This window comes from Tursiops truncatus, chromosome 8 (assembly GCF_011762595.2).
Source record: "Tursiops truncatus isolate mTurTru1 chromosome 8, mTurTru1.mat.Y, whole genome shotgun sequence".
Taxonomy (NCBI): Eukaryota; Metazoa; Chordata; class Mammalia; order Artiodactyla; family Delphinidae; genus Tursiops; species Tursiops truncatus.
The window spans coordinates 102773693-102801045 of record NC_047041.1 but is presented as its reverse complement, the minus strand read 5'-3'; the positions used below and the strand labels follow the sequence as shown (position 1 = coordinate 102801045).

Here is a 27353-nt window from a genome sequence, read left to right as displayed (position 1 = left end):
TTCACTCACCCAAAATATCAATTCTATCAAAGTTCAGGGAAGAAAGCAAAAACACTAATAAATTGTGGAAGAGTCATCAGTATTACATTCCAAAAGACTGATCAGTATGGGAAAAGGTAAACAAAATTTTACCCATGGGAAAATCCTATTTGAATTTTTCTCCATTCCTTTGTATTATTCCTGTATTTAATTACAATTTCAATAGGAGTCATATTAATCCCATAGTACAACTAACCAATAGACTATTTTTAGGATTTAATAGCATATAAAGAAGCATTATACCCAAAGGAACTTCTCCTTTTCAGAAACCGAATAGAGCCTATTTCACACGTAAGCCGGTGCGCCTAGTTTAAAGTCCTGTGGTAATGAACCTATCAGGCACCTGTGAAATGAACAGACAGGTTTTGATTCAAATGGACATGTGTCAGCTTGCCATTCTATTCCCATGAGAGCTTTAGCAGAAGCTAAATTGATTAATATGGAATTTGATTTTAGCAGATTGATTGATTAATAGCAGAATTTGATTAATATGGGTGGGCATACATTAAGTCATTCAAATGATTATTACCATAGAACAAGATTGAGAAATTTTAGCCAATAGTTTTCGGTTTTCAAATGAGTCTTAAAAACCCACCAATAAAGTCATCAAATTAAGGAGCTGTATCCAGGTGATTAGAAAACTCTCAATCCATAAAAAATGAGAGAGAGAAGGACTAGAGATGTGATGTATTCCCAGATCTAAAACTACCACCACCACCCACTTGACACTTGACCATGGCACTATAAACTCCCATTCTACTTTTACCCAGTGAAAGTAGAGTTCATTGGCTCATGGCTGGTAACTGAGAGTTCCTCACAGTTCCAACCTGACTTAGGATGGCAAAGTATCAACAGGGGCTTTCCCAAATGTGCTGTTAGAATGGCCACATGGATTCCATGAAGGGAGAAACTCAAGAGAAATATAATTTATTTACAATTATAAAAATTCTTAACAAACAAAGTTTATAGAATTTTAAAAACAGAATCTGGAAGAATTTTATATCATATATGAAGAACTGGTAAAAAAACTTAAAAAGAAGTAACAGGGGCTTCCCTGGTGGCACAGTGGTTGAGAGTCCGCCTGCCGATGCAGGGGACACGGGTTCGTGCCCCAGTCCAGGAAGATCCCACATGCCATGGAGCGGCTGGGCCCGTGAGCCATGGCCGCTGAGCCTGCGCGCCCGGAGCCTGTGCTCCGCAACGGGAGAGGCCACAACAGTGAGAGGCCTGCGTACCGCAAAAAAAAAAAAAAAAAAAAAAAAAAGTAACAAGTAAACGGATGTTTCCAGATGTTTGTGTTTTCCACAAGATAATGTTTGGGACAGTTCCTAATATTTTCATAAATGATATAGCAGACAACATGGAATAATATTCCAAACAGAGGGAAATGAACTGAGAAAGGGCTTAAAAAGCCACATGAATCAGTATTATACTATTAGCCTTTGATTTGGGCAAGTTTAAAGTAAAAGGCCTAGAGAAAAAATAATTAATCCATGTAGTAATCAATAGTTTCTGGGACTTCCCTGGTGGTCCAATGGGTAAGACTCTGTGCTCCCAGTGCAGGGGGCCCGGGTTTGATCCCTGGTCAGGGAACTAGATCCTGCAGGCATGCCGCAACTAATAGTCTGCATGCCACAACTAAAGATCCTGAGCGTTGCAGCTAAGACCCAGCACAGCCAAAATAAATAAGTAAATAAAAAATTAATTATTTAAAAATACAATGGTTTCTGAACTAGTTTTACCTAATAAAAAGTCATCCAAATCTATGTTGATACCTCATGACATCAGCCCAGAATCTCTAGTAAGGTTCTCATAGAGCAGACCCAATAAATAATTGGTGATTTAAATACGCTAATGTAGGGCTTCCCTGGTGGTGCAGTGGTTAAGAAGCCGCCTGCCAATGCAGGGGACATGGGTTTGAGCTCTGGTCTGGGACAATCCCACATGCCGCGGAGCAGCTAAGCCCGTGAGCCACAACTACTGAGCCTGTGCTCTAGAGCCCGCAAGCCACAACTACTGAGCCCACGTGCCACAACTACTGAAGCCCACATGCCTAGAGCCCATGCTCTGCAACAAAGAAAGAAGCCACCGCAAGGAAAAGCCTGCACACTGCAACAAAGATTAGCCCCCGCGTAGCCCCTCCTGCTCGCCGCAACTAGAGAAAGCCCACGTGCAGCAACAAAGACCCAACGCAGAAAAAAAATTTTTAAATAAATAAATTAAATAAATACGCTAATGTAGACATAAAGATCAATATAAATATATCAAAATTACATTCTTGCCTTTGCATAGAACCATGGTATTCTCTCTCAGTGAGTGACACCACCCATCAACTGGGAATACAAGCCAAGAACTCAGGAGTCATCTTCCTCTCCAAGGGCATCTAACAGGATCACCAAGTCCCATCAACTCTGTCCTCAAGTACCTCGACTCAGTCTCTTCTCCATCTCCATTCTTGGTACCAAGGTTTGGTTATCATTTCTTTCTAAAATATTATCGTAAATTCTTATCTGATTTCCTTACCGCTGCAATTCTTCCCTCACTAGTCTATCCACCACAACACCTTTCCAGGGCGATCTTTCTAAAACAGATACCATCAAGTATCCCCATGTTTCTAGTTCCGATAATGTCTCCTCACTACCTATTGCATAAGGTACAAACAACTTAACAGGACTCAGACTCTTCAGATCTCAGATCCTCTCCCATTTGTATGCGCTAGTAACACTGAACTACTGGCAATGCTGTTTTGAGCTTGTAGTGCTGTTTCATATTTCTTTGCCTCTGGACATGCTGGTTCCTCTGCTTGGAATTTCCCCCCTCACCCTCTGGCCTCTTGGACAACCCTTAATGTTACAATATCGAGCTTAGTAAATAGTTTACCTCCTCTTTGAAGACTTTCTTTCCTCAGTCATACCCTCCTTCCTCTTGCCTCTTGTACTTTATACTTCCTAAATTTCATTTATCATAGTACAGTGTAATTATTTGTTTATATGGCTCTTATCAGACTATGAAGACGGGGTAGAGATATTCATTTCTGTATACCCAGCACACGCAATAAACATCAACAGTACACCCAACAATGTTTGCTGAATAAATAAATGAGCAAAAAACCAAAAACAACAAAACTTCTGAACCTATGACAATTCTTATAGTTTTGGTAACCACACTAGGAAATAGTTAATAGGTAGAAAAGACTTGGAGAAAGGCCATTACAGTAATTAAAGAAAAAAAAGAAAAAAGAAGAAGCACCTTCCATGTAAGGAAAGATGAAAGAAAACAGGCTTCTTCAATTTAGAAAGTATGAGATGGGTAATAACTAAAGGTACAAGCTACTATGTATAAAATAAATAAGCAACAAGGATATATTGTAAAGCACAGGGAAATATAGCTACTGTTCTGTAATAACTTTATATGGAGTATAATCTATAAAAATAATGAATCACACACACACACAAAAGGTACAACAGGTAAATGAAGCAAACATGAAACTGTTTACTAAATCCTGAAAGTGTTCAAGTAGGTATCTTAAAAGGAGTTCTTGGGCTTCCCTGGTGGCACAGTGGTTAAGAATCCGCCTGCCAACGCACTGGACATGGGTTTGAGCCCTGGTCCGGGAAGATCCCACAGGCCGCAGAGCAACTAAGCCCGTGCACCACAACTGCTGAGCCCGTGTGCCACAACTACTGAAGCCCGCGCGCCTAGATTCCGTGCTCCGCAAGAAGAGACGCCACCACAATGAGAAGCCCACGCACCGCAATGAAGAGTAGCCCCCGCTCACCGCAACTAAAGAAAGTCCGCGCGCAGCAACGAAAACCCAACACAGCCAAAAATAAATAAATAAAAATAAATAAATCTATTAAAAAAAAAAGGAGTTCTTTTTAGGAACTCTATTTCCAAAAGGTTCCCTTTTATTTAACAGAGAGTAAATTTAAACTCAAGGTATTAAGCCAAAACAACAGTGATGAAAGTGGGCCACATATAAAAGCACTTAGCATAGTGCCAAACACAAAATATGCATCTGAGATATGCCATTATTATGGTTTCCAATAGTAAAGTGTGCAACTCCCTCTATAGGAAGTAAGTGAACATCAACAATAATCAGTACCTTTCAGTCCACAACAACAACCCGCTGCAGGTAGCACAGAGGTAAAATCTGTTGCTAAGAGAGCTCCTTGGTATAGGAGGTAAATATAGTTGTCCCTCAGCATCCACATGGGATTTGTTCCAGGAACTCCCCTTAACCCCCACCCCCCACCACAGGATACCAAAATCCACAAATGCTCAAGCCCCTTACATAAAATGGTATGGCATTTGCATATAACCTATGCACATCCTCCCATATGCTTTAAACCATCTCTAGATTACTTATAATACCTAATACAATACTATATAAATGATTGTAAATACAATGTAAGTGCTACGTAAGTAGTTGCCACCGCAGCAAATTCAAGTTTTGCTCTTTGAAACTTTCTGGAATTTTTCCCCTGAATAGTTTCAATCCATGGTTGGTAGAATCCATAGATGCAGGATACAGGAACACAGAGGGCCAACTATATGTGTATCTGCTACTATAAAAAAGCAACTTCTCCTTTTTAATACTTCTTATTCTGCCATACCACTCATTCAAGTCTGCCTAATAGAGGCCTGTACTGTATCCTTCCCTTCCTTTAACCACTCATCATGGAGAATTTTCCAGTGATAGAGAGAAAAACATGTATGTATGCTACATGCATATATACAGATATAAATATAAGCACATACACACACTCATACTTTGTGCAAGCAGCAGTCTTCAAATACTTCTGAATCTACTGCCTCTGATTCAAAGATACATTGATATTTAGCTACAACTAGTTTAGAAAAATGTCCTCAAATTCAACTGGTACGAAACACATATAAAGAAAAGTTTTAAAAATAACTTTAAGCTATGAAGTTTAAATTAAGGTCGTTAACTCTATTTTTTTTTTTTAATGCACAGAAAAACTAACTGCTAAAATAATTTCAGTGGTTCTCTTTACCATCTATCAGAATCACCTGGTGGACTTATTGAAACAAGTCCAGGTCCCGCTCCCAGAGTTTCTGATTCAGTAAGTTTGGGGTAGGACCTGGGAATCTGCATTTCTAACAAGTTCCCAGATGACGTGGTCTGGGTCACACTTTGAAAACACCTGGTTTAAACTATTAGAACTGAGAAGGACCTTGTAGGTAAATAAAATAAAGCTGAGATAACTAATACAGGCTTCCTGATTACCAAGCTAAGGTTTTTTTAATTGTTAGGGTTATTATGTTATATATGATGGTCTATGTACTTTCAAGAAAGTACACAACACATTTCTGTTCATTTCAATAGACATACAAGCATACCTCGGAGATATATGAAAGTTATGTTTATACTACACTATAATCTATTAAGTGTGCAAAAGTATTGTCTAAAAACATATATATATACCTTAATTAAAAAATACTTTATTGCTAAAAAATGCTAACCATCATCTGACAATGCAGGGTTGCCACAAACCTTCAATTTGTAAAACCTACAATATTTGCTAAGCGCAATAAAGCTAAGCACAATAAAATGCACTTGAGCACTTGAAAACAACATGGTTCTTGCCTTAAAGAAGTCTACTCTAGTGCTTACCAGAGATGAGGTGTGGGGGGAGTGGAAACTGGAGGATGGTGGTCAAAAGGTACAAACTTACAGTTAGAAGATAAATAAGTGCTAGGGATGTTACAAAAAAAAAAGTACTAGGGATGTAATGTGCAACATGATGTCTACAGCTAACAATGCTGTATGATATGTAGAAAAGTTGTTGGAAGAGAAATTCCTAAGAGTTCTCATCACAAGGAGAAAAAATTTTTTTTCCTTTCTTCTCTTTTTTTTTTTTTGCCACACCACACAGCATGTGGGATCTTAGTTCCCTAACCAGGGACTGAACCCGTGCCCCCTGCATTGGAAGCACAGAGGCTGAACCACTGGACCGCCAGGGAAGTCCCCTTCTCTTCTTTTTATTGTATCTGTATGAGAAGATGGATATTAGCTGAACCTATTGCGGTAATCATTTCACAATATATGTAAATCACACCATGATGCTGTACGCCTTAAACTTATACAGTGATGTATGTCAATTATTTCTCAATAAAACTGGAAAAGAGTCTACTCTAGCTGGGTGAAAATAGACTCGTGGTCAAAGAATTACAACACAAAGTGACTAGTCCCAGAGCAAAAATGCATAAGAAGTGTCTTGGGAATGTAACTGAGGAGAACTCAAGAGAAGAGCAACATCTGGGGGTCTTAGAGGACAACTAAGAGCTTACTAAGAGCTTACCCAAGAAGACAGAATGGGGTGGGAGGGAAAGCATTTTAGATATGCACATTCACAGAAAAAAAATCCATCAAGAACCTACTGTGGACCAGGACCTGTACCAAGCACGGGGATAAAATGGTGAGAAAAGGCACTGTAGCAGCCTTTAATGATGCTTATATTCTAAAAGGGAAACAGACAATCAAATAATAACCCAAGCAAAGTGGCAATTTTGAGAAGTGCTACACATAAGAGGTATTCTATACTATGAGAATAACTGGAAGATCTGACCTAGTCAAAGAAATTCTCCCCGGAGAAAAGGGTCTGAGCTAAGGTATGATGGTACCTTAGCATTCTACACACCGTTCAAACCTTTGTACATAAGAAGAGTGTAGACACTACTACTGTTAAGTGGACATTCTTGTCTCCTTTAAGGTTCAGAGGAGAGACTTTTTTTTTTTTTTTTTTTTGTAGTACGCGGGCCTCTCACTGTTGTGGCCTCTCCCGTTGCGGAGCACAGGCTCCGGACGTGCAGGCTCAGCGGCCATGGCTCACAGGCCCAGCCGCTCCACGGCATGTGGTATCCTGCTGGACTGGGGCACGAACCCGTGTCCCCTGCATCGGCAGGCGGACTCTCAACCACTGCGCCACCAGGGAAGCCCCAGAGGAGAGATCTTGGTAGGCTAGTACTCAACTCTGCAAGATAAAAGGATTGTCAGTTAACTTCTTCACAATGCCTAGCACTGTGAATACTCATGCCCATTATCCAGGGAACCCATTTCCCAAGGAACAGGGGAACCAAACTAATTAAGAAAGTAGCCTGGTGAGCATGGTATAAGAAATAAGGTAACTGGATGGTCTCAAGAACATGAGCAGTCTGTTCCACCTTTCTCTACTGACCATAACAAGTGGGGCAACCAGACGTGGCAAATTCTTGTTCCTTGGCTCCCTTCTCTTTTGTCTGACCACCACCCTCCTGATAATTATAGCAGTACTGTCAGCACTTAACAAGAGAATGCAGTAAATTAATTTGATTACATTCTACCATGTGCTCATGACGAAGTTAACCAACTCGTAATGTTACAGTCTCAGTGATGTAAATAGTTCTGTGCTATCTGTGTGCCATGCTCTGTCCTCAAGGAGCATATAATCTAGACATAATCAAGCTTTCTATCTTGTATCCAGTTAGATATCACAAGAGATAGCGAGAAAAACTATGAGTGTTCAGAAAAGAGGTTTCCTTCAACATATAGGATTAAGAAAACAATACTGCAAATGGGTTTTAGAGGATAAACCCTAGGGTAGGGACAGGATATCACAAGTGTGCAGGAAAGCCTGAATACCAGGCTAAGGAGTTCGCGCCTATAGTGGCAAACCTTTAAAGTTAACCAAGCACTAATAAGCTATTTCCAAAATGTAAGTTTTATTTTTACTATTCCACACATGAAAAATGAAAGTTCATCAAGGTTAAATAACTTGCTCAAGTTTACACAGTTTATAAGCTGAAATTCAAAGCCAAGTTTCATGAACCAAGGTCCAGTGTCTGTCCCATGCCACCAGTGACTTTACAGAATGGAAATGTCACAGAGGATAGGAATAACATTATCAGAACCTTAGGAGCACAATATAAGAAATAATGGAGGGACTTCCCTGGTGGCGCAGTGGTTAAGAATCTGCCTGCCAATGCAGGGGACACGGGTTCGAGCCCTGGTCTGGGAAGATCCCACATGCTGCGGGGTAACTAAGTCCATGCGCCACAACTACTGAGCCTGGGCTCTAGAGCCTGCGAGCTGCAAATACTGAGCCTGTGTGCCACAACTACTGAAGCCCGTGTGCCTAGAGCTCATGCTCCGCAACAAGAGAAGCCACCGCAGTGAGAAGCCCACGCACCGCAATGAGAAGCCCGCACACCACAACGAAGAGTAGCCCCCGCTCGCCACAACTAGAGAAAACCCACACGCAGCAATGAAGACCCAACGCAGCCAAAATAAATTAATAAACTTTAAAAAAAAAAAAAGAATTGACACTAAAAAAAAATAATAATAAATAAAAATTAAAAAATCTAAGAAAAGGCTACTACAATAGTCCAGGCTAAGAGTAAGAACTAGAAGTGGCAGTAGGAACTACAAAGAGATGAATATCAGAAATCCAGCAGGGCTTAGCAACTAATTAAATATGGAGAGTAACAGAAGAAGGAGTAATAGTTGATAACGCCATTAACAAAAAAATGCAGTGGTCTCTTCTATCTTAAAACAAAACACAGCAAACAAATAAACATTGAAGAGAACATTCTCTGGATCTTACACTTGTAGCTAACGACTTACTCCACTTCTCTGTTCACAGCCAAACTTCTCTAAACTTCTCTTCATTCACTGTCTCTGTTTAATCTCACATTTATTTTGAAGAATGTCTTTTGCCCCCAAATGCCACCAAAACTCCTGTTTAAAGTCACCAATAACCTCTATGTTGCCAAATCCAATGGAAATCTCAAGTCTTCAGTATACTCAGCCTGTAAGCAGCATCCACCTCAGCTGACCACTCTCTCCTCTTTGAAACACTATTAGTGTAAAGTGGTGTTTAAGAATATAAACTGGAGGGCTTCCTTCCCTGGTGGCGCAGTGGTTGAGAGTCCGCCTGCCAATGCAGGGGATACGGGTTCGTGCCCTGGTCCAGGAAGATCCCACATGCCATGGAGCGGCTAGGCCCGTGAGCCATGGACGTTGAGCCTGTGCGTCTGGAGCCTGTTGCTCCGCAACGGGAGAGGCCACAACAGTGAGAGGCCCGTGTACCGCGGAAAAAGAAAAAAAGAATATAAACTGGGGACTTCCCTGGTGGCGCAGCGGTTAAGAATCCGCCTGCCAATGCAGGGGACATGGGTTCAAGCCCTGGTCCGGGAAGATCCCACATGCCATAGGGCAACTAAGCCCGTGAGCCACAACTATGAGCCTGCGCTGTAGAGTCCGTGAGTCACAACTACGGAGCCCACGTGCCACAACTACTGAAGCCCGCGTGCCTAGAGCCCGTACTCCATAACAAGAGAAGCCACCGCAATGAGAAGTCCGCACACTGCAACGAAGAGTATCCCCCGCTCGCTGCAACTAGAGAAAGCCCACACACAGCAATGAAGATCCAACGCAGCCAAAAAAAACCCCAAACTAAATAAACAAATTTATAAAAAAAAAAAAGAATGCAAACTGGAGCCATACAAACCTGGGTTCGAAAACCAACTTCTCCAGTTACTACCCAGTGGTCTTGAGCAAATTATACAGTCCCTTCTTGTATCATTTTCCTGATCTATAAAATAGAGATAATAAAAGCACCTACTTCATAGAGTTACAAGCATTAAATGAGTAAAAATACACTGATGGTTAGAACAGTGCCTGATAAATACTGTTTATCCTTTTTTTTTTTTGAAATCTTTTGGCCCCACCACATGGCATGTGGGATCTTAGTTCCCCAACCAGGAATTGAACCCATGCCCCTGCTTGGAAGTGTGGAGTCTTAACCACTGGACCGCCAGGGAAGTCCCCAAGGCACAACTACTCTTTTTTTTTTTTTTTAAAGAATTTATTTATTTATTTATTTTGGCCACACCGGGCCTTAGTTGTGGCATGCAGGATCTTCGTTGCGGCATGCGAACTCTTAGTTGCGGCCTGCATGCGGGATCTAGTGCCCCGAACAGGGATTAAACCCGGGCCCTCTGCATTGGGAGTGAGGAGTCTTACCCACTGGACCACCAGGGAAGTCCCAGCACCACTTCTCCTGATTTTCCTCATATCCCTCTGGTTCCTCCTTCTCACCCCCTTTGTAAGTCACTCCCTGTCTACCCAACTTCAACTACCACACGTATGCCAGTAAGATCCAACTATATGCCAATAAGCCCTTCCTGAAGCCCAGAACCACAGCCAGTTACCTACTCAACAGTTCTACCAGGATGTCTCACAGGCACTTCACACTCAACCTGTCCAAACTTAACTCAAAACTGAACGTAAGCTCTTCCCCTCAATCTCCAAACCTGCTCTTCCTTCAGTGCGCCCTGTATCTCAATAAAAGGACTGCACCACAAACCACTCACATGAGAAAAACGTGGGAGTTATGCTTATATGTAACCCTTAACCTCACCCTCCACACAACCAATGAACCAAAGTCCTTTGATTCCATTTCCTAAATATTCCTGAAGACCTCTATAATTCTACTGCCAGCACTCTCAACCATACTACCATCTTATCTTACCTGAACTGCAGTAGCCTCCTAGTTGTTCTCACCAAATCCATTCTTACCTCTCCCTGATCCCTTCTCTACACTGCAGCTACTGATATTACTCCAAGCATGTTATACTCCTCTGCTGAACTTTGCATTCCCACTGCCTTCAGAATAAAGCTCTACCCTTTGAGCCCTGGTCCAGGAAGATCCCACATGCCATGGAGCAACTAAGCCTGTGCGCCACAACTACTGAGCCTGTGCTCTAGAGCCCGTGACCCACAACCACTGAGCCCACGTGCTGCAACTACTGAAGCCCGTGCACCTAGAGCCCGTGCTCTGCAACAAGAGAAGCCATCGCAGTGAGAAGTCCGCGCATCGCAACAAAGAGTAGCCCCCGTTAGCTGCAACTAGAGAAAGCCCACGTCCAGCAACAAGGATCCAACGCAATCAAAAATAAATAAATAAATAAATTTAAAAAGAAAAGAATAAAGCCCTACTTGACCTGACCCCTGATTACCTTGCCAGGATTTTAACTGTCTCCACCACTTACTTCCTCTCTCCAGTTACACCGTCCTTTTTGGTTTGGTTTGGTTGGTAGGCTCCTCAAACATGTCAGATTCCTTCCAACCTCGGAGGTTCTGCATATGATAATCACTTCTCCTTTTTGCCTGGTTACCTCTTACTCACCTTCAGGTCTCAGCTTTAAAGGTTTTCTCAGGAAAAGTGTTCCCTGATGCCTCTTCCCACTCCTGAAGTTTAGATTAGGTCACTCTATTATACACTTTCATTGCCTCCTACATTATCTTTGTAGTCCTTTGCATAACTATAATTAACATTATAAGTATTTATTGTCTGACTTCCCTAACAGACCGTAATCTTGATGACAGAGGGACCATGCCTATCTTGCTCATCACTGTATCTGTATCCCAAGTGCCCTGTATGGTGTCTGACATGTGGTTAAGTGCTTGTAATATTTTCTCATTCCTACCATAGGGCTTTGCATTAGGTGGTCCCTCAACCTAGAGCTCTGCTGACCCAGATCTGGTCCCCCAAGGCCTTGACCTTCACAAGACTGGCTCCTCATCGCTCAGGTCTCAGTTACAAACACCATCTTCTCAGGGAGCCTTTACCAATGACCCAACTCAAGGAGTGATCCCCACCCTACAAGTATTTTATCCCCCTCTTAATTTCTTCAAAGTATTCAGCACTACCTGAAACCACAGTTATTTGGAAGTTCTAAAAAAGCAAAGCCCATGTTAAGTGCCTGACACAGTGTAAGCACTCAGCAAACATTTAAGTGAATGAATCTCTTGAGTGAGAAAAGATGACTTGGGGAACACCCTAAATTCAACAGCAGAACATTTACAAACTGCGTTCCAACAAAGTTGAAAAAGAGGCAGTATATCTTAGACTGTCTACTATAAATCCTGGCTCTTTCCCTACTTAGCTGAATAACCTGGGACAAGTTATTTAACTGTGCTATGCCTCAGTTTCCAAACTAGAAAATGGAAATCACAGAACCTACCTCAAAGGGCTGCTGAAAATTAAATTAGTTAATATATGTAAAAGGTCAGTACCAAGCACATAATATACACTCAATTAATGTGTGCTATTATTCATCAGACTGGACTCTTTTCTCCCTTTGTTTCAAATATACAAGGTGGCTTTTCCTTTATCTTTTTTTTGAAAGAAATTTGTTTTATTTATATTTATTTTTGGCTGCATTGGGTCTTCATTGCTGCACGGGCTTTTCTCTAGTTGCGGAGAGCAGGGGCTACTCTTCATTGTGGTATGCGGGCTTCTCATTGCTGTGGTTTCTCTTGTTGCGGAGCATGGGCTCTAGGCACACGGGTTCAGTAGTTGTGGCTTGCAGGCTCTAGAGCACAGGCTCAGTAGTTGTGGTGCACAGGCTTAGTTGTTCTGCAGCACGTGGGATCTTCCTGGACCAGGGTTCAAACCTGTGTCCCCTGCATTGGCAGGCAGATTCTTAACCACTGCACCTTGAGGGAAGCCCTTCCTTTATCTTACCCACCCAGAAAGAGTCCCTTTTTTTTGTTTGTTTGCACACTGCTCATCTCCAAGAGCATCTTTCACATAGAATAAGAAATGTGAATGGGTCCCTCAGGAATTGTGCAACATGGTAGCACCATCCCCATGTCCTAGCAACCCCTGCAATTGTGATGATCAAAAGAATAAGATGATCAAAAGACAGTAAACACAGAGGTACATTGGAAATGATTAAAGTCCTACAATACAATCACCGTATTTATGAATATACATTCTCTTGAAGTTACTGTCAGAAACAAGAAAGGGTTGGCTAGATTACTGCCCTGACACAAAAGACTTCGTAACTTCTGTGATCCAGGGATATAAAGAGATAAATTAAGGTTGGGGCTACCTTAAATTCACACTGAGGGCCACAACCAGCTCATGAGGTTGTTTCTCAGGAATGGCCATGGGTTTATTCAGCCACATGGTAATCAAAAGTATTTCAATATTTGTTCACATCAACACCCACAGCTTTTAGCTCATTTTTTGCTATCCTTCAAAGAGAATACCAAAAGATGATTTATTGTTATAACTTAACTATTCATCTCAAGACAGTGAGTACTTACTTTGGTTGCCCAAATCAAGTGATCTTAGAATAAGTTTAAAGGAATAATAAAGAAATCTGCAACTAGGTTGAGGATTTGCCATGACCATGAAGTTACTTTTGCAAAAATTCAACAACAAAAAAACCACTTCATGCTTATTTGGGCAAAGCCCTGAGAAAAACAATCTGAGATGCTTTCAAGATGTTTTGTGTTGGACTTAAAACTCTAAGATTAACAGCAGATAATCAGGATGGAAACCTAGAACCCATCTACTGGATAGCTCTCTTTAAATCAGTTTTCAATCTCACCCAATTAACACTGGATAATTCTTTGTTATGGGCAATTTGTTTTGGTTTTTGTTTTGGGGGTATAGTTGCTTTACAATGTTGTGTTAGTTCCTGCTGTACAACGAAGTGAATCAGCTATATGTATACATATATCCCCTCCCTCTTGGACCTCCCTCCCACCACCACCCCATCCCACCCATCTAGGTCACCACAGAGCACCGAGCTGAGCTCCCCGCACTATACGGCAGGTTCTGTTGTAGGGAATGTTTAATGGGATGTTTTAACAGCATCCCTAGCCTCTACTCACTAACATACCAGTAGTACTCTCCTAGTCTGACAATCAAAAATGTCTCCAGATATTGCCAAATGTCTCCGGGGCAGGGGGCAAAAATCACACCCAGCTGAGAACCTCTGCTTTAAACAAATCTGTTCCAAATGTCTAAAACATCTGCCCACACTCACTCCTCCCTCTTTCAAAAATTCCTCCCTCTGATCTTCCTGATAATCGAGACTTAATCCCAGAGTCCACCTTAATTCATTTGTCTTTGCTTCCAAAATCCTCAGAAATCACTTAGTACAACTCCCTCAATAAGAGGTCAGTTCTCTTGCTCAAAACTATAGCTGGTAATAGAATTGGTACTAGGACTCTGGGCTCATGATCCCCAGTCAAGCACTCTTTTCCATCCTAACATGCTGGTATCTATCATTCACCAAGTTTTGTCAGTCCTTCACTGCCAAAGTGTCTTGCTTCTATCTCTTCCTTTCCATTTCTACTATCTATACCCCAGAGCAGTAGTTCTCAAACTTCTGCACACAACAGAATCACCTGGCTTGTTAAAACACAGATCACTGGGTCCCAAACCCCAGAGTTTCTGATCCACCAAAAGTATGAGGCAGGGCCCAAAAATATGCATTTCTAACTAGTTCCCAGACATCCAGATAATGTTTACCTTGCTGGTAAGTGGACCACACTTCAAGAACCACTGCCCTAGAGTTCAGGTAACCTATCACCTCAAGAGGTAATCTATTTCAGTATTCTTCTAGACACCTCCCTGACTTAAAATTACAAAAATATTACTCGTAAAAAAAACATTTTGATCAAATTAGTGTTCAATTAAAAACAAACCACAGCTTCTAACGGCTATTTTCCATACCTGGCTTTCGTAATTGTTTAAAATGTGTTCCCTACATTATCAACACTACCTCCCAAACAAATCTTCTACTTTAGTCCTACTAATCTATAGTAAAGCTTACGCTCTCTTTAGCTCCTACAAGACCACCCTCTTCCCTCCTCCTCTCTACCTACCTGAAGGAGGCTTCACCACTGTATTTGCCAAAACCACTCATTTGGTCACTATCTGCTGCCTTTTATCTTTATGCTTTAAGTTTTTACCAAGTACTCACAGATAGAGAAAACCCCCAAGAACCTAAAATTTAAAACAGAAAACAATGATATGAGTGACATGCATAAATAAAAGGCTTGACATATACACAAACTGCATGAATATTGCTATTTTAATAGATCAAGTGCAGTAAGTTCAAAGTTCACAAAAAAGAAAGAACGTGCCAATTTTTAAAAAACATAATCAAATGTTAGCTGTCAAATATTTGTAGCTATCTCATTTAGGCTATTAAGCAGATATTTGTTAGGAAAGAAACTGTAACAGTAGCCTCAAAAAAAGATGAAGCACTCAGTTTACAACTTCCTACAACAGGAGTACCTATCATTTGTTTTCTGTATGAAATACACGGCAAGAGAGATGATAAGGTGTGAAAGAAGAAACACAGGGTTCAAAGTCTCGTTCCACCCCTTACCAACTTTGTGACCCTGGTCAAGTCAAGGCAGCTCCCTACGCCTCCATTACCATGATAAAAAAAATTAAGGTTGGGGCTTCCCTGGTGGTGCAGTGGTTGAGAATCTGCCTGCCAGTGCTGGGGACACAGGTTTGAGCCCTGGTCTGGGAAGATCCCACATGCCGTGGAGCAACTAGGCCCGTGAGCCACAACTACTGAGCCTGCGCGTCTGGAGCCTGTGCTCCGCAACAAGAGAGGCCGCGACAGTGAGCGGCCCGCGCACCACGATAAAGAGTGACCCCCGCTGGCCGCAACTAGAGAAAGCCCGCGCACAGAAATGAAGACCCAACACAGCCAAAAATAAATAAATAAATTTATTTAAAAAAAAAAAATTAAGGTTGGAAACTATACCATCTACCTTACAGGGCTGTTTTGAAGATTAAATAAGGTAACGCATTTGAAAGAACCTAGCCTAGTACTTGACACATGATAAATGTTTATTGAATTTTAACCTCTGTTGATGTGAAAGCACAATGCAAAAACACTATATTATCCCAAAAATGAGATAAAGAGAGCACATTAATAAAACCTGACTAAGGATGTTCATTCCCCAAGAAGAAAAATAAAAAGGAACAGAAAATAAGAATGTTATGTCCCTCTGCATGGTATACAGCAAATGTATCCATTCCCTGACTTAATGGTCAAAACCAAGACTTTTTTTTTAACATCTTTATTGGAGTATAATTGCTTTATAATGGTGTGTTAGTTTCTGCTTTATAACAAAGTGAACCAGCTATACATATATCCCCATATCTACTCCCTATCCCACCCCTCTAGGTGGTAACAAAGCACAGAGCTGATCTCCCTGTGCTATGCGGCTGCTTCCCACTAGCTATCTATTTTACATTTGGTAGTGTATATATGTCCATGCCACTCTCTCACTTCGTCCCAGCTTCCCCTTCCCCTTCCCCATGTCCTCAAGTCCATTCTCTACGTCTGCGTCTTTATTCCTGTCCTGCCCCTAGGTTCTTCAGAACCTTTTTTTTTTTTTTTAAGATTTCATACGTATGTGTTAGCATATGGTATTTGTTTTTCTCTTTGACTTACTTCACTCTGTATGACAGACTCTAGGTCCACCCACCTCACTACAAATAACTCAATTTCGTTTCTTTTTACGGCTGAGTAATATTCCATTGTATATATGTGCCACATCTTCTTTATCCATTCATCTGTCGATGAACACTTAGGTTCCTTCCATGTCCTGGCTACTGTAAATAGAGCTGCAATGAACATTGTGGTACATGACTCTCTTTGAATTATGGTTTTCTCAGGGTATATGCCCAGTAGTGGGACTGCTGGGTCGTATGGTAGTTCTATTTTTAGTTTTTAAGGAACCTCCATACAGTTCTCCATAGTGGCTGTATCAGTTTACAAAAACCAAGACTTGAGAGTAACACAAACACCGTCGCTTGCAACTTCACAACTTTAAGGTTGTCTTAAAGTCAGCAAAAACCGTAACATGGAGGGTTTAGGACAGGATTTGAGATAGGAAGCTTAAAATTCAGACTGAGCTTTTACAGTTAACTAAATATTTTCTTATCTGTTCTAATGGCTTAAATACTATAAATGTGTTCATGTGGCACGTGTGCTAAGCATAAGTTTTCATTTGTTAGAGCTTAGGCCTTCTGGTTCTTATGTATACTACAGAACCCAATACCCCAATATTTTGCTCATCCCTGTATACCAAACTCTCCTCCATTCTAGTGATCTATTCCTAGCAGTCAAGAAAACTCATAGCAAAGAAAAGTAAATACTTATGAGGGCTTTCAACAATATCAACAAATACTTATTGAGCACTTTCTACATTGCAGACTGAGAGTACTTTCTTCTCTCTTTTTGAGGCTAATTATTGAGCACTTTCTATGTGTCAGGCACTATTCAAAGCATCCAGTAGACACCATAAACAAAAACAAAGTCCCAACTCTCAAGGAGCCTGTACTCTAATGGAGAGATATGCACAAACAAACTTAAGTATGGTAGTGATTAGTGCTCAGCAAAATAAATAAGAGAAAGTAATGGGGCTTAAATACAGCCCTGTATTCTGGGTCCCCAAAATACGGGTAACTGTGGAAGACTGATGCATAAGTATAAAGAATTAGCTCCCTCATCATCTGCATTTTGAATGCCAAAAATGGGCAACAAGTTTTTCCTACATCACCAGGAAGGAGACTGCAACACTCCGAACAATGTACTCCTCCACCAATAGAGACTGACAGTTAAGTCTAATGGAATGATGATAAATAAGCAAATTCAACAATTTAGACCATCTATAATTTTTTTAATTATTAATAAACTATGGAAAAAATTGCTTAAAATTAGGTTTTTATTTTGCCTGGTCTATTCCTGGGCAGAAAGACCTTAGAGCGGGGACATTCAAAGTGCGACTGTTTGTAAAAGGGATAATCTGTTCATTGCTCCTGAATCTGGGGAGACAATTTTAAGGATGACCCAAAGAAAGGTGAGAATATCATAAGGACTCAGTGCCCTCAGTTTCTTGCAACAGATAAATGATTTAGCTATTTCAGAGAGAATCATATGTAAGGCACATTAACAGGATTGAGCATCCAGTAGTATAATAACATCCTTTAGAAAATCTCTTCATCTTAGCATCAAGATTGACAAGCAAGCTGAATTCTCAAGTAAATCAGCATCTCTCCCTTCAGATAACAGCACTAGGCTTAGGTGAAGTCAAGGGAAAAAAATATTCATGTCATATAACTTCTTTTACCCTGAAGTATATTGTCTTCACCTTTTTACATTGATTTAGGCGTTCATTTGTTTCTACAATTGCCTTTGGCAGGGGTCAGTGAATTTTTCTCCATACTAAATGTAACTATACCTTAAGCATTTACTTCAGATGCACATTATTTTGTCCTTGATTTTATTTTTATTGTGCAATAATAAGGATTACTCAGAATTGGTGTGATTTCAAAAACTTAAAAGATCATTGACTACAATTGCTGAGGATTTAACTAATATTTTAGATTAAGAAACTATAAGATATTATGTTGAACATTCCCTATAAACGAACATTTAAATATACATGGCTGTGACAAACATTCAGAAATACTTCAACACTTTGGCTCCTGAAACCAAATGAAGAAAAAAAGTTCTAAAATTAGTACCTGTCCATGTTTCTCAGTAAGGTCCTACATCTTAATTTACTAGAAATACAGAAATAAATCATCATTACCTCAGGATAACCAAATATCCACCCATCACCAACCTGAAGCTTCTATACCTCTCACTTGAATACCTCCTCAACTATGTCAACTTCCCATGGAGATCTATCTGGCTTTCTTCTAGAAATCCATACACAAAACTACTAATCTTTTCATTAAAAACAGAACAGTGGCTTGTTTAAAAAAAATCAAAACAGCATTTACCCTCCCTTGTATTCCCTACACTGCAAAATAAGTAAATGTTCTAGTTCCAGAAAGAAGAGCTTATGCCCCAAATCTACACGTACATACCATATTCAAAGGTGTAATTCTCTTCTACATGTAATAGATAAATACTAGTTTGACAAAAGACAAGCCAATTTTTAAAAACTAGCTATGTCTGATTTTTTAAAAAATGGCTTGTCACAAAGGTGATACAAACATATCAAAATTTATCTCACCAAATCCAGTCTGTGAACTTGAAATAGCTATGTCAGTTAAAAGCATTAAAAAGGATCTATTCAATCATGAATAATACATATTCTTATAAGTAAGGATACAACTTTTTTTTTTTAAAGATAGGTAAAAGATCCTCAATATTAAAGTCACTCTTGCTCTGAAACGAGTTTGGCCTCAGACTGTTAATAGTGGTATACTACATTTTCTCTCCCAAGAGGCTATTTTGAAAGTATGTCACAGAGGGATAACCATTTAGGTTTTGTCCTCTAAAACAATATGGAAGTGATAGCCAATAACACTATAATCAATGCACTAGGTAATTCAATTCGACAAACATATAGTATGAGACCACACAAAGTTTAATCACCAAGCCAAATTAGCACACCTGTCATTTTGTCTCTCTTTCAAACTTTATGTTCCATGGCCAGTAACTGCAAAACAAAACTAAATTCTATACTTTGACTTAAAGAGATACAGTGTTATAGCTACTGTAAAAATTAGCCTTTATGCCTTCATGTCAGTCTTAAAATTCCTCAAATATCTAACTTCATCAATAGAGAATTCTGTAATATAAGCACTTGCCACAGAGACATTAAAAGTTTGGTAGGTAGGGCTTCCCTGGTGGCGCAGTGGTTAGGAATCTGCCTGCCAATGCGGGGGACACGGGTTTGAGCCCTGGTCCAGGAAGATCCCACATGCTGCAGAGCAACTAAGGCCGTACACAACTACTGAGCCTGCGCCCTACAGCCCGTGAGCCACAACTACTGAAGCCTGCGTGTCTAGAGCCCATGCTCCGCAACAAGAGAAGCCACCGCAATGAGAAGCCCGCGTACCACAACGAACAGTGGCCCCTGCTCGCCGCAACTAGAGAAAGCCGGCGCACAGCAACAAAGACGCGACACAGCCAAAAATAAATAAAATAAAATAAATAAATTTAGGGCTTCCCTGGTGGCGCAGTGGTTAAGAATCCTCCTGCCAACGCAGGGCACATGGGTTCGAGCCCTGGTCCGGGAAGATCCCACATGCCGCGGAAGAACTAAGCCCGTGTGCCACAGCTACTGAAGCCCGCACACCACAACTACTGAAGCCCGAGCGTCTCAAGTCTGTGCTCTGCAATGAAGAGTAGCCCCCTTTCGCCACCACTAGAGAAAGCCCACACGCAGCAATGAAGACCCAACGCAGACAAAAATAAAATAAATAAATTTTAAAAATAAATAAATAAATAAATTTAAAAGTTTGGTAGGCAGACTGCCATTCAAATTAGCCACCAATATGCTCTCATATCAAAAGTTATGTTATGGGGCTTCCCTGGTGGCGCAGTGGTTGAGAGTCCGCCTACCGATGCAGGGGACACGGGTTTGTGCCCCGGTCCGGGAAGATCCCACATGCCGCGGAGCAGCTGGGCCCGTGAGCCATGGCCGCTGAGCCTGCGCGTCCGGAGCCTGTGCTCCGCAACGGGAGAGGCCACAACAGTGAGAGGCCCGCGTACCGCAAAAAAAAAAAAAAAAAAAAAAAAAAAGTTATGTTATGGAAGGGATTTACACTTTGGATATATATTTTGTCATGTAATTTAAAAAAGGAAAACAGACATCAGTCACCCTAAACTCAAGATTATTACCCAAAATTCTAAGTGAGCAAGATTCTCCCAAAATATTTGCTGTACCCTCTTACACAACACTGCTACAAAAACACATAAACCAAAAGAAAAAATATGCTAGATAAGGAAAAGGTTAATGTGTGCAACAGGTAGCAATCATTTTACAATTAAAAAAAAAAAACTTACCAGGACAAAAATCACAGATTCTTTGGATCTCCTTACCACTACCTCCCTATCTTGTTAAAAAATAAAAACTTGCTTTGAAAGACTGGATCCCAAGATCTCTCAGATATTTATGAAACAGCTCAGCAATTCTACCAGCCTGACGTGATAAAAACGAAAATCCATATAGCAGTAACTAACCAAGAAAAGAATTTTGCAGCATCTTCTTTCTTTTCCCCCCAAAAAACTGAATTCAAGAAATGTCAAAACAAAAATAAATCCTAAACGTACAAAATTCCACTGATGATATACTTTATTTCTAAAAGTTAAAGATAAAGAATTATAATCTCAACACACAGATTAGGAGACAAGAAGCAAATCTCTGAAATAAAGCTTTGCTAGAACATATTGCCTACTGGATACACTTGCCAATACACACCACACCTTTTCAACAGTCACACTGGGGCGTGGGGGGGGGGGTGGGCGGGGGAGAACAGCCTTTTCTCAAAGAGTCTGGACATTATCAGAAAATGAATTAAAGAATCACTCTTTTTTCCTCCAAATTCAGTCTAAAATGCAGAGCCAAATAAAACCAGCATAAATTCCTTTAGTAATTTTCTAGGTCTTTCAGTTCACCAAATTTTACATAATGCATATAGTTCTGTGGCTTTCCTCATTCCCCACTCTACAAATAAAGTCAAATTTCTGAAACGAATATATGGTGAGAATATTAATAAAGCTCTCTTTGACTAGGGAAAACAAAAATCAAATTCTTAAACTCCAGTAGGGAAACCCTGAGAGGAAAGCGGGAGCCTAATGGACAAAGTATTCATATGCACATACAAGCTAATTCCTTCCAAGTCATTACAAAGTAAAAATTTACTTTTATAAGATGTATCATATACATCCCTCCCCAAATACAAAATACAGAACTTTATCAGCATCCAGCATTCTCCCTTCTCTCAATCAATCCCCTTCAACCCTATCAGTGTTAATTTGTGTTAAAAAAAAAAAAAAATCCGCATTTCCACTCCCCAGCTCAAAGCCAAAAATCTTGGTACACAATAATCTAAAAAAATTATACGGAACTATCCTTCCTCAAACAGTTTTGCCCCTCAAATTTACATTCAAATCTAACATAATCAATTAGATTTATTACAATGTCAGTATTGCAAAATTAGGAATCCTTGTCACACTGTAATCCATAAAATCCTTTGATTTACAACGGTTTCAGCAGAAGTTAAAAGCTACCTATAAATCCATTTCCAAATAGGATGACTACTAAGACTCTAACTACTTGGCCTAAAATTCAAATGAGATACTAATACACCTTCCCTCCTCTGGTGCAGAGAAAAGCCACCTGAAAAGTTTTAATCACAGTATGTTCACAAATGTAAACAAAATAGTTTTTCTGCTTCAAAATTGGAAAAAAAGAAAAGAAAAGAAAAGAAAAAAAAAGACAAGAAAATACTAACCAATCTCTGGCTGTAACGAATCCTTTCTTCTTCGGGTTCCATCTCTCACTCTTCTGTTGAAATTACAGAAAGAAACCACTCCAGGGCTGCCTTCCTCTTCCTCCTTAGGAACCAGATTGCAACACTAAAGAATAATGATATGAGCAGAGATGAGAACTCATCCTCGAACTCAACCTTTCTTTCCTCGGAATGAAGTGTTTAGGACATGTGTAAGTTAAAGGCTTCCTGAGAAATCTGGTTCCTCTTCATCAGTTTGGGACCTCTCAGCTCTGGGGCAAGTGGTTCCATGTCAAGATCAACATTAATCACATTACAACTGTCTGAGGCCTATAGGCAAGAAGATGTTGGTTTCAGTTCCTTACTGTCGGGCTATACCACTTGTTTCTCCCCACAGGATTACAATACGCAAGGCTCCCCTTCAATGGCAGCATTAGCAAAAAAAAAAAAAAAAAAAAAAGAAAAAAGGGGGGGTGGGACACAGGACTTTTCTCTCTTAGAGAGCTGGCCAGGTGAAGCAGCCACTGAACTAATCCAGATCCTAACCAAATTAGTTCTCTCTCACCCGTAATTAGAAACTAAAGAAAAGGACAGACTAACTATATAAGAAGAGAACAAGAAATTAGGATTTAAATAGACTCCAAAACAATTTCCCATACACCTCTAGTAAATCCGTATGCAATCGTCGCCTTCCTTCCTAGACTCCCCGGATCTTTTCATTCCCAAACCAACCCTCCACCCCAACACAAGATGTGTACAACTCTGAAACAAATTCAAGGGAGTTGCAAATCAGACACAAAAATGTATCAGATCTTTCTGTGTAAAGTAATAAAGATTTTACCTAGAGACGTAAGTAAAATTCATCTTTTCCAAACATTAAAGACCGGTTTGCGCGACGGCCGATCCCTAATACCAAGAAAGGTTTTTCTTTTTCCTAAATATTCTCAAGGATAATGGCTTCCATAGAGAATGCAGATTTTTTTTTCTTTTTTGTAACTACATTAAGGCCACGTTAACAGCATCCTTTCAAAATTGCTACGAGACCACTGGACCTGATGACACAGTTTGCAAGAGCAGTTCGTGGCAGAGCCCTCCTGGAGGAAGCCCTCGCCCCAAGTCGGGAGGGAAACCGTGTTTGCACCCCCTGGGCGAAGACCGCCCGGGCTTGAGAGCAGCCAGGGCCGGAGAGGAAAAATGGAAAATCTCGCCGGGTTCCCCCAGGAAAAGGCGTTTCAATGGTTCGTTCAACCATCGGAAAAAGAAATAGAAACTTTACATTAAGTCTTTAGATAACACAGCGAACCAAAACTTCCAAGGGGGGGGGGCGACAGGAGGGGGAATCTCACCGGGGATTTTGCTCGTGAGTTCTTGTCCAAGTGAGAAGTAAAAGATTCCAAAAACTGAGAGGAAAAATTAAATCCCAAACGTCGTCTTCGGGTTTTTTCCGTGGATCAACCCAGTATCCAGAGGGTCACAGCGACCCGGAAAAGAGAGGAAACAGTTGCTGAATCAAACCTCCTCTTCTGGCTTTGGAGACCGGGAGTCTGAGGCGTCAGGAGAGGGGAGCGCGACCCCTCGGCGCCGAGCCCGGGGCGCCCCCGCCTCCCCCGGGCCAGCGGTCAGCAGCCCGAGCCCGAGCCCCGGGCCAGCCCCGGCCGCGGGGCCGCCGTGCCCTAGACAAGTAGCCGCTCGGCCACCGCCGGAGCCCGGGAGCGGCGGCCGATCAGCTGAGACCGGCCGACCCGAGGCTGCCCGCGCCGCCCCGGCCCCCCGGAACGCGGGCCCCGGCCCCGGGGGGCGGAGAGGGCGGGAGCGGCGCGGCGCGCCGGGCTGGGGGCCCCGGCTCCCCTCGCGTCTCCCCCTCAGCCCGGGCTCCGCGCTGCGGGACGAGCCCCCGGCTACTCCCCAGTCGCAGAGGAGGGATTCCGGGGGATGGGCCCCCTGGCGTTGCCCCTCCTCCCGAAGCGCCCCCTGCCCAGGATAGACGGAGCGGCGACAGGCCCAGCCGCTGGGAAGGTGCTCTGCGAGCCGCAGCCGCCGCCGCCGCCGCCGCTGCCGGGGAGGGGTGTTGTTTCCCTCACACAGGAGGAGCCGCTGAAGCAGCCGCCGCCATTTTGAACCCGTCAGACTCTCACATACACACAGCTCCTCCGCGGCGCACTGCGCAGGCGCCGCCTCCCCACCCCTCCTTCGGCTAGCCTCTCCACCCCCCACCCCCCTTCAAGCCTCTCCTCGCTGCTTACCGCTCTCCGGGGTGCACGTGAACGCGCACGCGTCACTCCCCTCTAACGCGGACACTTTGCCGGCGCGCGCACGCGCGGATGCGTCGGCCTCGAATCGCCCGCGCCCCCGCGACGCCGACGCGGCTCCCCGCCCCCCCTAGCGTCAGCCTGCCCGCCCTCCCGCCGGCCCACCGCCCCCGCTCCCCGTCGGCCTTCTTCCAGGGCTCGGGCCCGGCCCGCTGCTCGCGCCTGCGCGCAGGCCACAGATCCTCCTCCGCGCGCGCCCTGCCCCCCACACGCCCTCGCTCGAACACACACTTCGCCTCTGTGACCCCGCCCCTCGCCGGCCAGCTGCGCCGGCGGCCCTCCCCCACCTCTTCTGGGAGGGTGGTGACCCCCCGACCCCCCACAAAGCACAACACTCCCCTCCCCAAGCAGTGGGGAGAAGCGCCCCATTCCCCTTCAACCGCCCTCTGCGCGAGTCAGCCCGTCACAGTCGCACAACCTGAGGGCCGGGCGGCCTGGGCGAGGGCAGCCGTTGCCCGCCTCAAAGCGGGGTCTCCCGGGGTCAGGCTGCTGGGCCCGGCCGGCCAGACTGCCCAGGGCGAGGGGGCGCAGGGAAGGAGCGCCTTCCCGCCGGCTTCCCTCCCCTCACGCGCCCACCGATGGGCCGAGGCCGGCCTGCCCGCCATCACCGGGCAGGCCCTGGCGCCCTCGCCGCGGGGCCAGTCCGCCCTCGGCTCGGGGGCCTCCTCGGTGCAGCAGCCCGGTCCCGCCTCACCCACTCCTCGCCGCTCCGAAGGGGCAGGAAACGGGAGTAGCATGTCTGTCCTGGGCTCGGCTCCCCCGGGGGAGCTCCGGGCTCTTGCCAAGGGAGTCCACAGGTACCAGGCGCGGGAGTGGTCGCCGCGACGGCCCGGGGGCGGTGGCGGCCGGCGCGCCCACCGCGGGCCCGAGGCGCCCGGGGAGGTGGCCCTGCAAGCCCCCGCTCCTCGGCCACGCTCAGGTTTCCGCAGCGCCCGTGCCCCCGGCGGCCCGGGTGGGACGTGACCCCGCCCCCGGCGAATCGGGGCGCCCCCCACGGAGGGGTGCGCGAGCTGTCCCGAGCCCGCGGGCCGACCCCGCCGCCCCGGGCCGCGGCGGGCGCTGGAGGCCCGGCCGGGAAGATGTCTTCTCTCGGTGCGCGCAGCTTCGCGCGAGGGTCAGCGACGGGGCAGCGGCCGCCGAGCCGCGCCAGCCCTGCCCACGAACGGGCTCCCGCGGCTCGACAGCTGCCCGACGGGCTAGCAGGCTGGGGACGTCGACGGAGCCCGGCCAGAGGTATCTGAGCAACGCCATGCGAGCAGCCCAACCGCGATCAGGGCATTTCCCCAGCCAATCTCGTGCTTTGGGGCCCGTTTAAATTATAAATCCCGTAAAGGACCGTGGCTTGGGCGTTAACGCACCCGGGTCAGCTCTGTTGGCTTCACTACACTCTTGCTGAGAGGTGTCACATAGATCTTTTTTCTCCCTGCCTTGGTTTCCTACCTTTTAAACTCTTGATTCCTGGGATCCGGGGATGGAGGAGAGAGGAAGGGCATGGAGTGAATCATATAACTTCCATGAACAACATGGAACTCTTTTAGGATTCGTTAGAGAAAGACAATAATTGAAATAATGATATCTTCTATTTCTGTCAAGGTTTGGACTCTAGGGCAAAGGCAGTATGTAAACCCAAAGTATCATTATTTATTAGCACATGAGGTTTTTCTACATGCAAACTTGGGGAGCTTTACGGACATTCTCTGCTTTGTCTCACAACATCCTTGGGGGACAAGCTAAAGTGTAGGTACCATTACACTCATTTCAAAGATAGACACTTGAAGTACAGAAAGGTTAAACAGCTTGCATGACTACTCTAACAGAGAAGAGTTTAGTGCTTTGCCACACCAGACTTCAACTTCTCACAAACAACACAAAAGGTTTGTTAACATGGTATCACCCTCTTGCATTCCAGTCACTGGGAAATATTCTTTATTCTAACACTAGTTTTGTTCAGACTTCTTAGATTTTCAGGGCAAATGAAGAGCTTCACCCAAAATTATCAGGCCTAAAGCCTAAGCCTTTCAGACTACAGTAAAATATATTTAAAAGGCAGCAGTCTTTAACATTGGCACTACCACATGCCATCCCATAGGCATCTGGCTCTCTGCAGGTATAGAAAAAGGCAGCAGCTTGTTTGTATTGTCTTTAAGAAGGAGAGAAAGACTTTTGCCATTGTCAGGCCTCATTGCTATTTGCAAAATAAACGGCTTTATTTCCTTCCCACTCATCCCTATAAACCCATGAGATACTTGGGGGCAAAGAGAGAGAGAAGGAGGTCTCTAGCAGAAACTCAACTTGGTCTTAAGATCCAGGACCCCTTAAAGTAATTAACCGTCAGTGAACTGAGTTGCTCACCTTCAGATAACAGATGCCTCCTACAGGTTTAACTCAGGTGGGTATGCTGGGACGAAACCTAAGAAGGCTTCAAGAACAATAATAGTAATACTTACTTTGAACAGGACTGCGAGTAAAGGTTTGTCAGATTGCAGCCAGCTCTTTTCCAGTTGAAAACTATTTGTTAACTAGTCTGCACTGGGCAACATGATGTTTAAACATATACACGGTGGTTTCTCCACAGGCAGGCTTTGTTAATATTCCAAAGCAGATGTGCAGGGTGAGATAAGAGATAGGCAGATGGCCAGTGATTCCCACCCCCCCAAAATCACAACGGCTCTGGTTGGCAAGGGCATATCATGAGGCTCACTGCTTTGCCCTAAAAGAGCCATTTTCAAGGAGAACAGAGATTGGGGATTCCCCGAGAAGGCCACTAGAACTGTGAACAGCTATATGACTTCACCTGCAGCTGCAGGGAGAGGGAGAGAGTAGTAGAGGGAAAGAAGGAAAGAAAAATTCCTTCTAGAAGCATTGAGAAGAGAATCCCTGACTGGAATAAGCTGGTACCTTAATAAGATATTAA

General features: G+C 43.4%; 1 protein-coding gene across 3 annotated transcripts in view; it reads right to left on the bottom strand.

Annotated features, from left to right (window-relative positions):
• KDM2A (lysine demethylase 2A) overlaps positions 1-24392 on the bottom strand; it is a 105801-nt gene extending 81409 nt beyond the window's left edge. The window contains exons 1-2 of one of the 3 annotated variants that reach the window (XM_073809239.1): positions 24374-24392; positions 22134-22257 (exon numbers count right to left, since the gene is read on the bottom strand). In XM_073809239.1, the coding sequence (XP_073665340.1) occupies positions 22134-22175 (42 nt within the window). In that variant the 5' untranslated portion in view covers positions 22176-22257; positions 24374-24392. Of the gene's footprint in view, positions 1-22133; positions 22258-23476; positions 24277-24373 lie in introns of those variants that run through there. The other 2 variants (XM_033861225.2, XM_073809240.1) reach the window with 2 other exon arrangements.
• Between the last annotated feature and the right edge of the window lie 2961 nt (positions 24393-27353).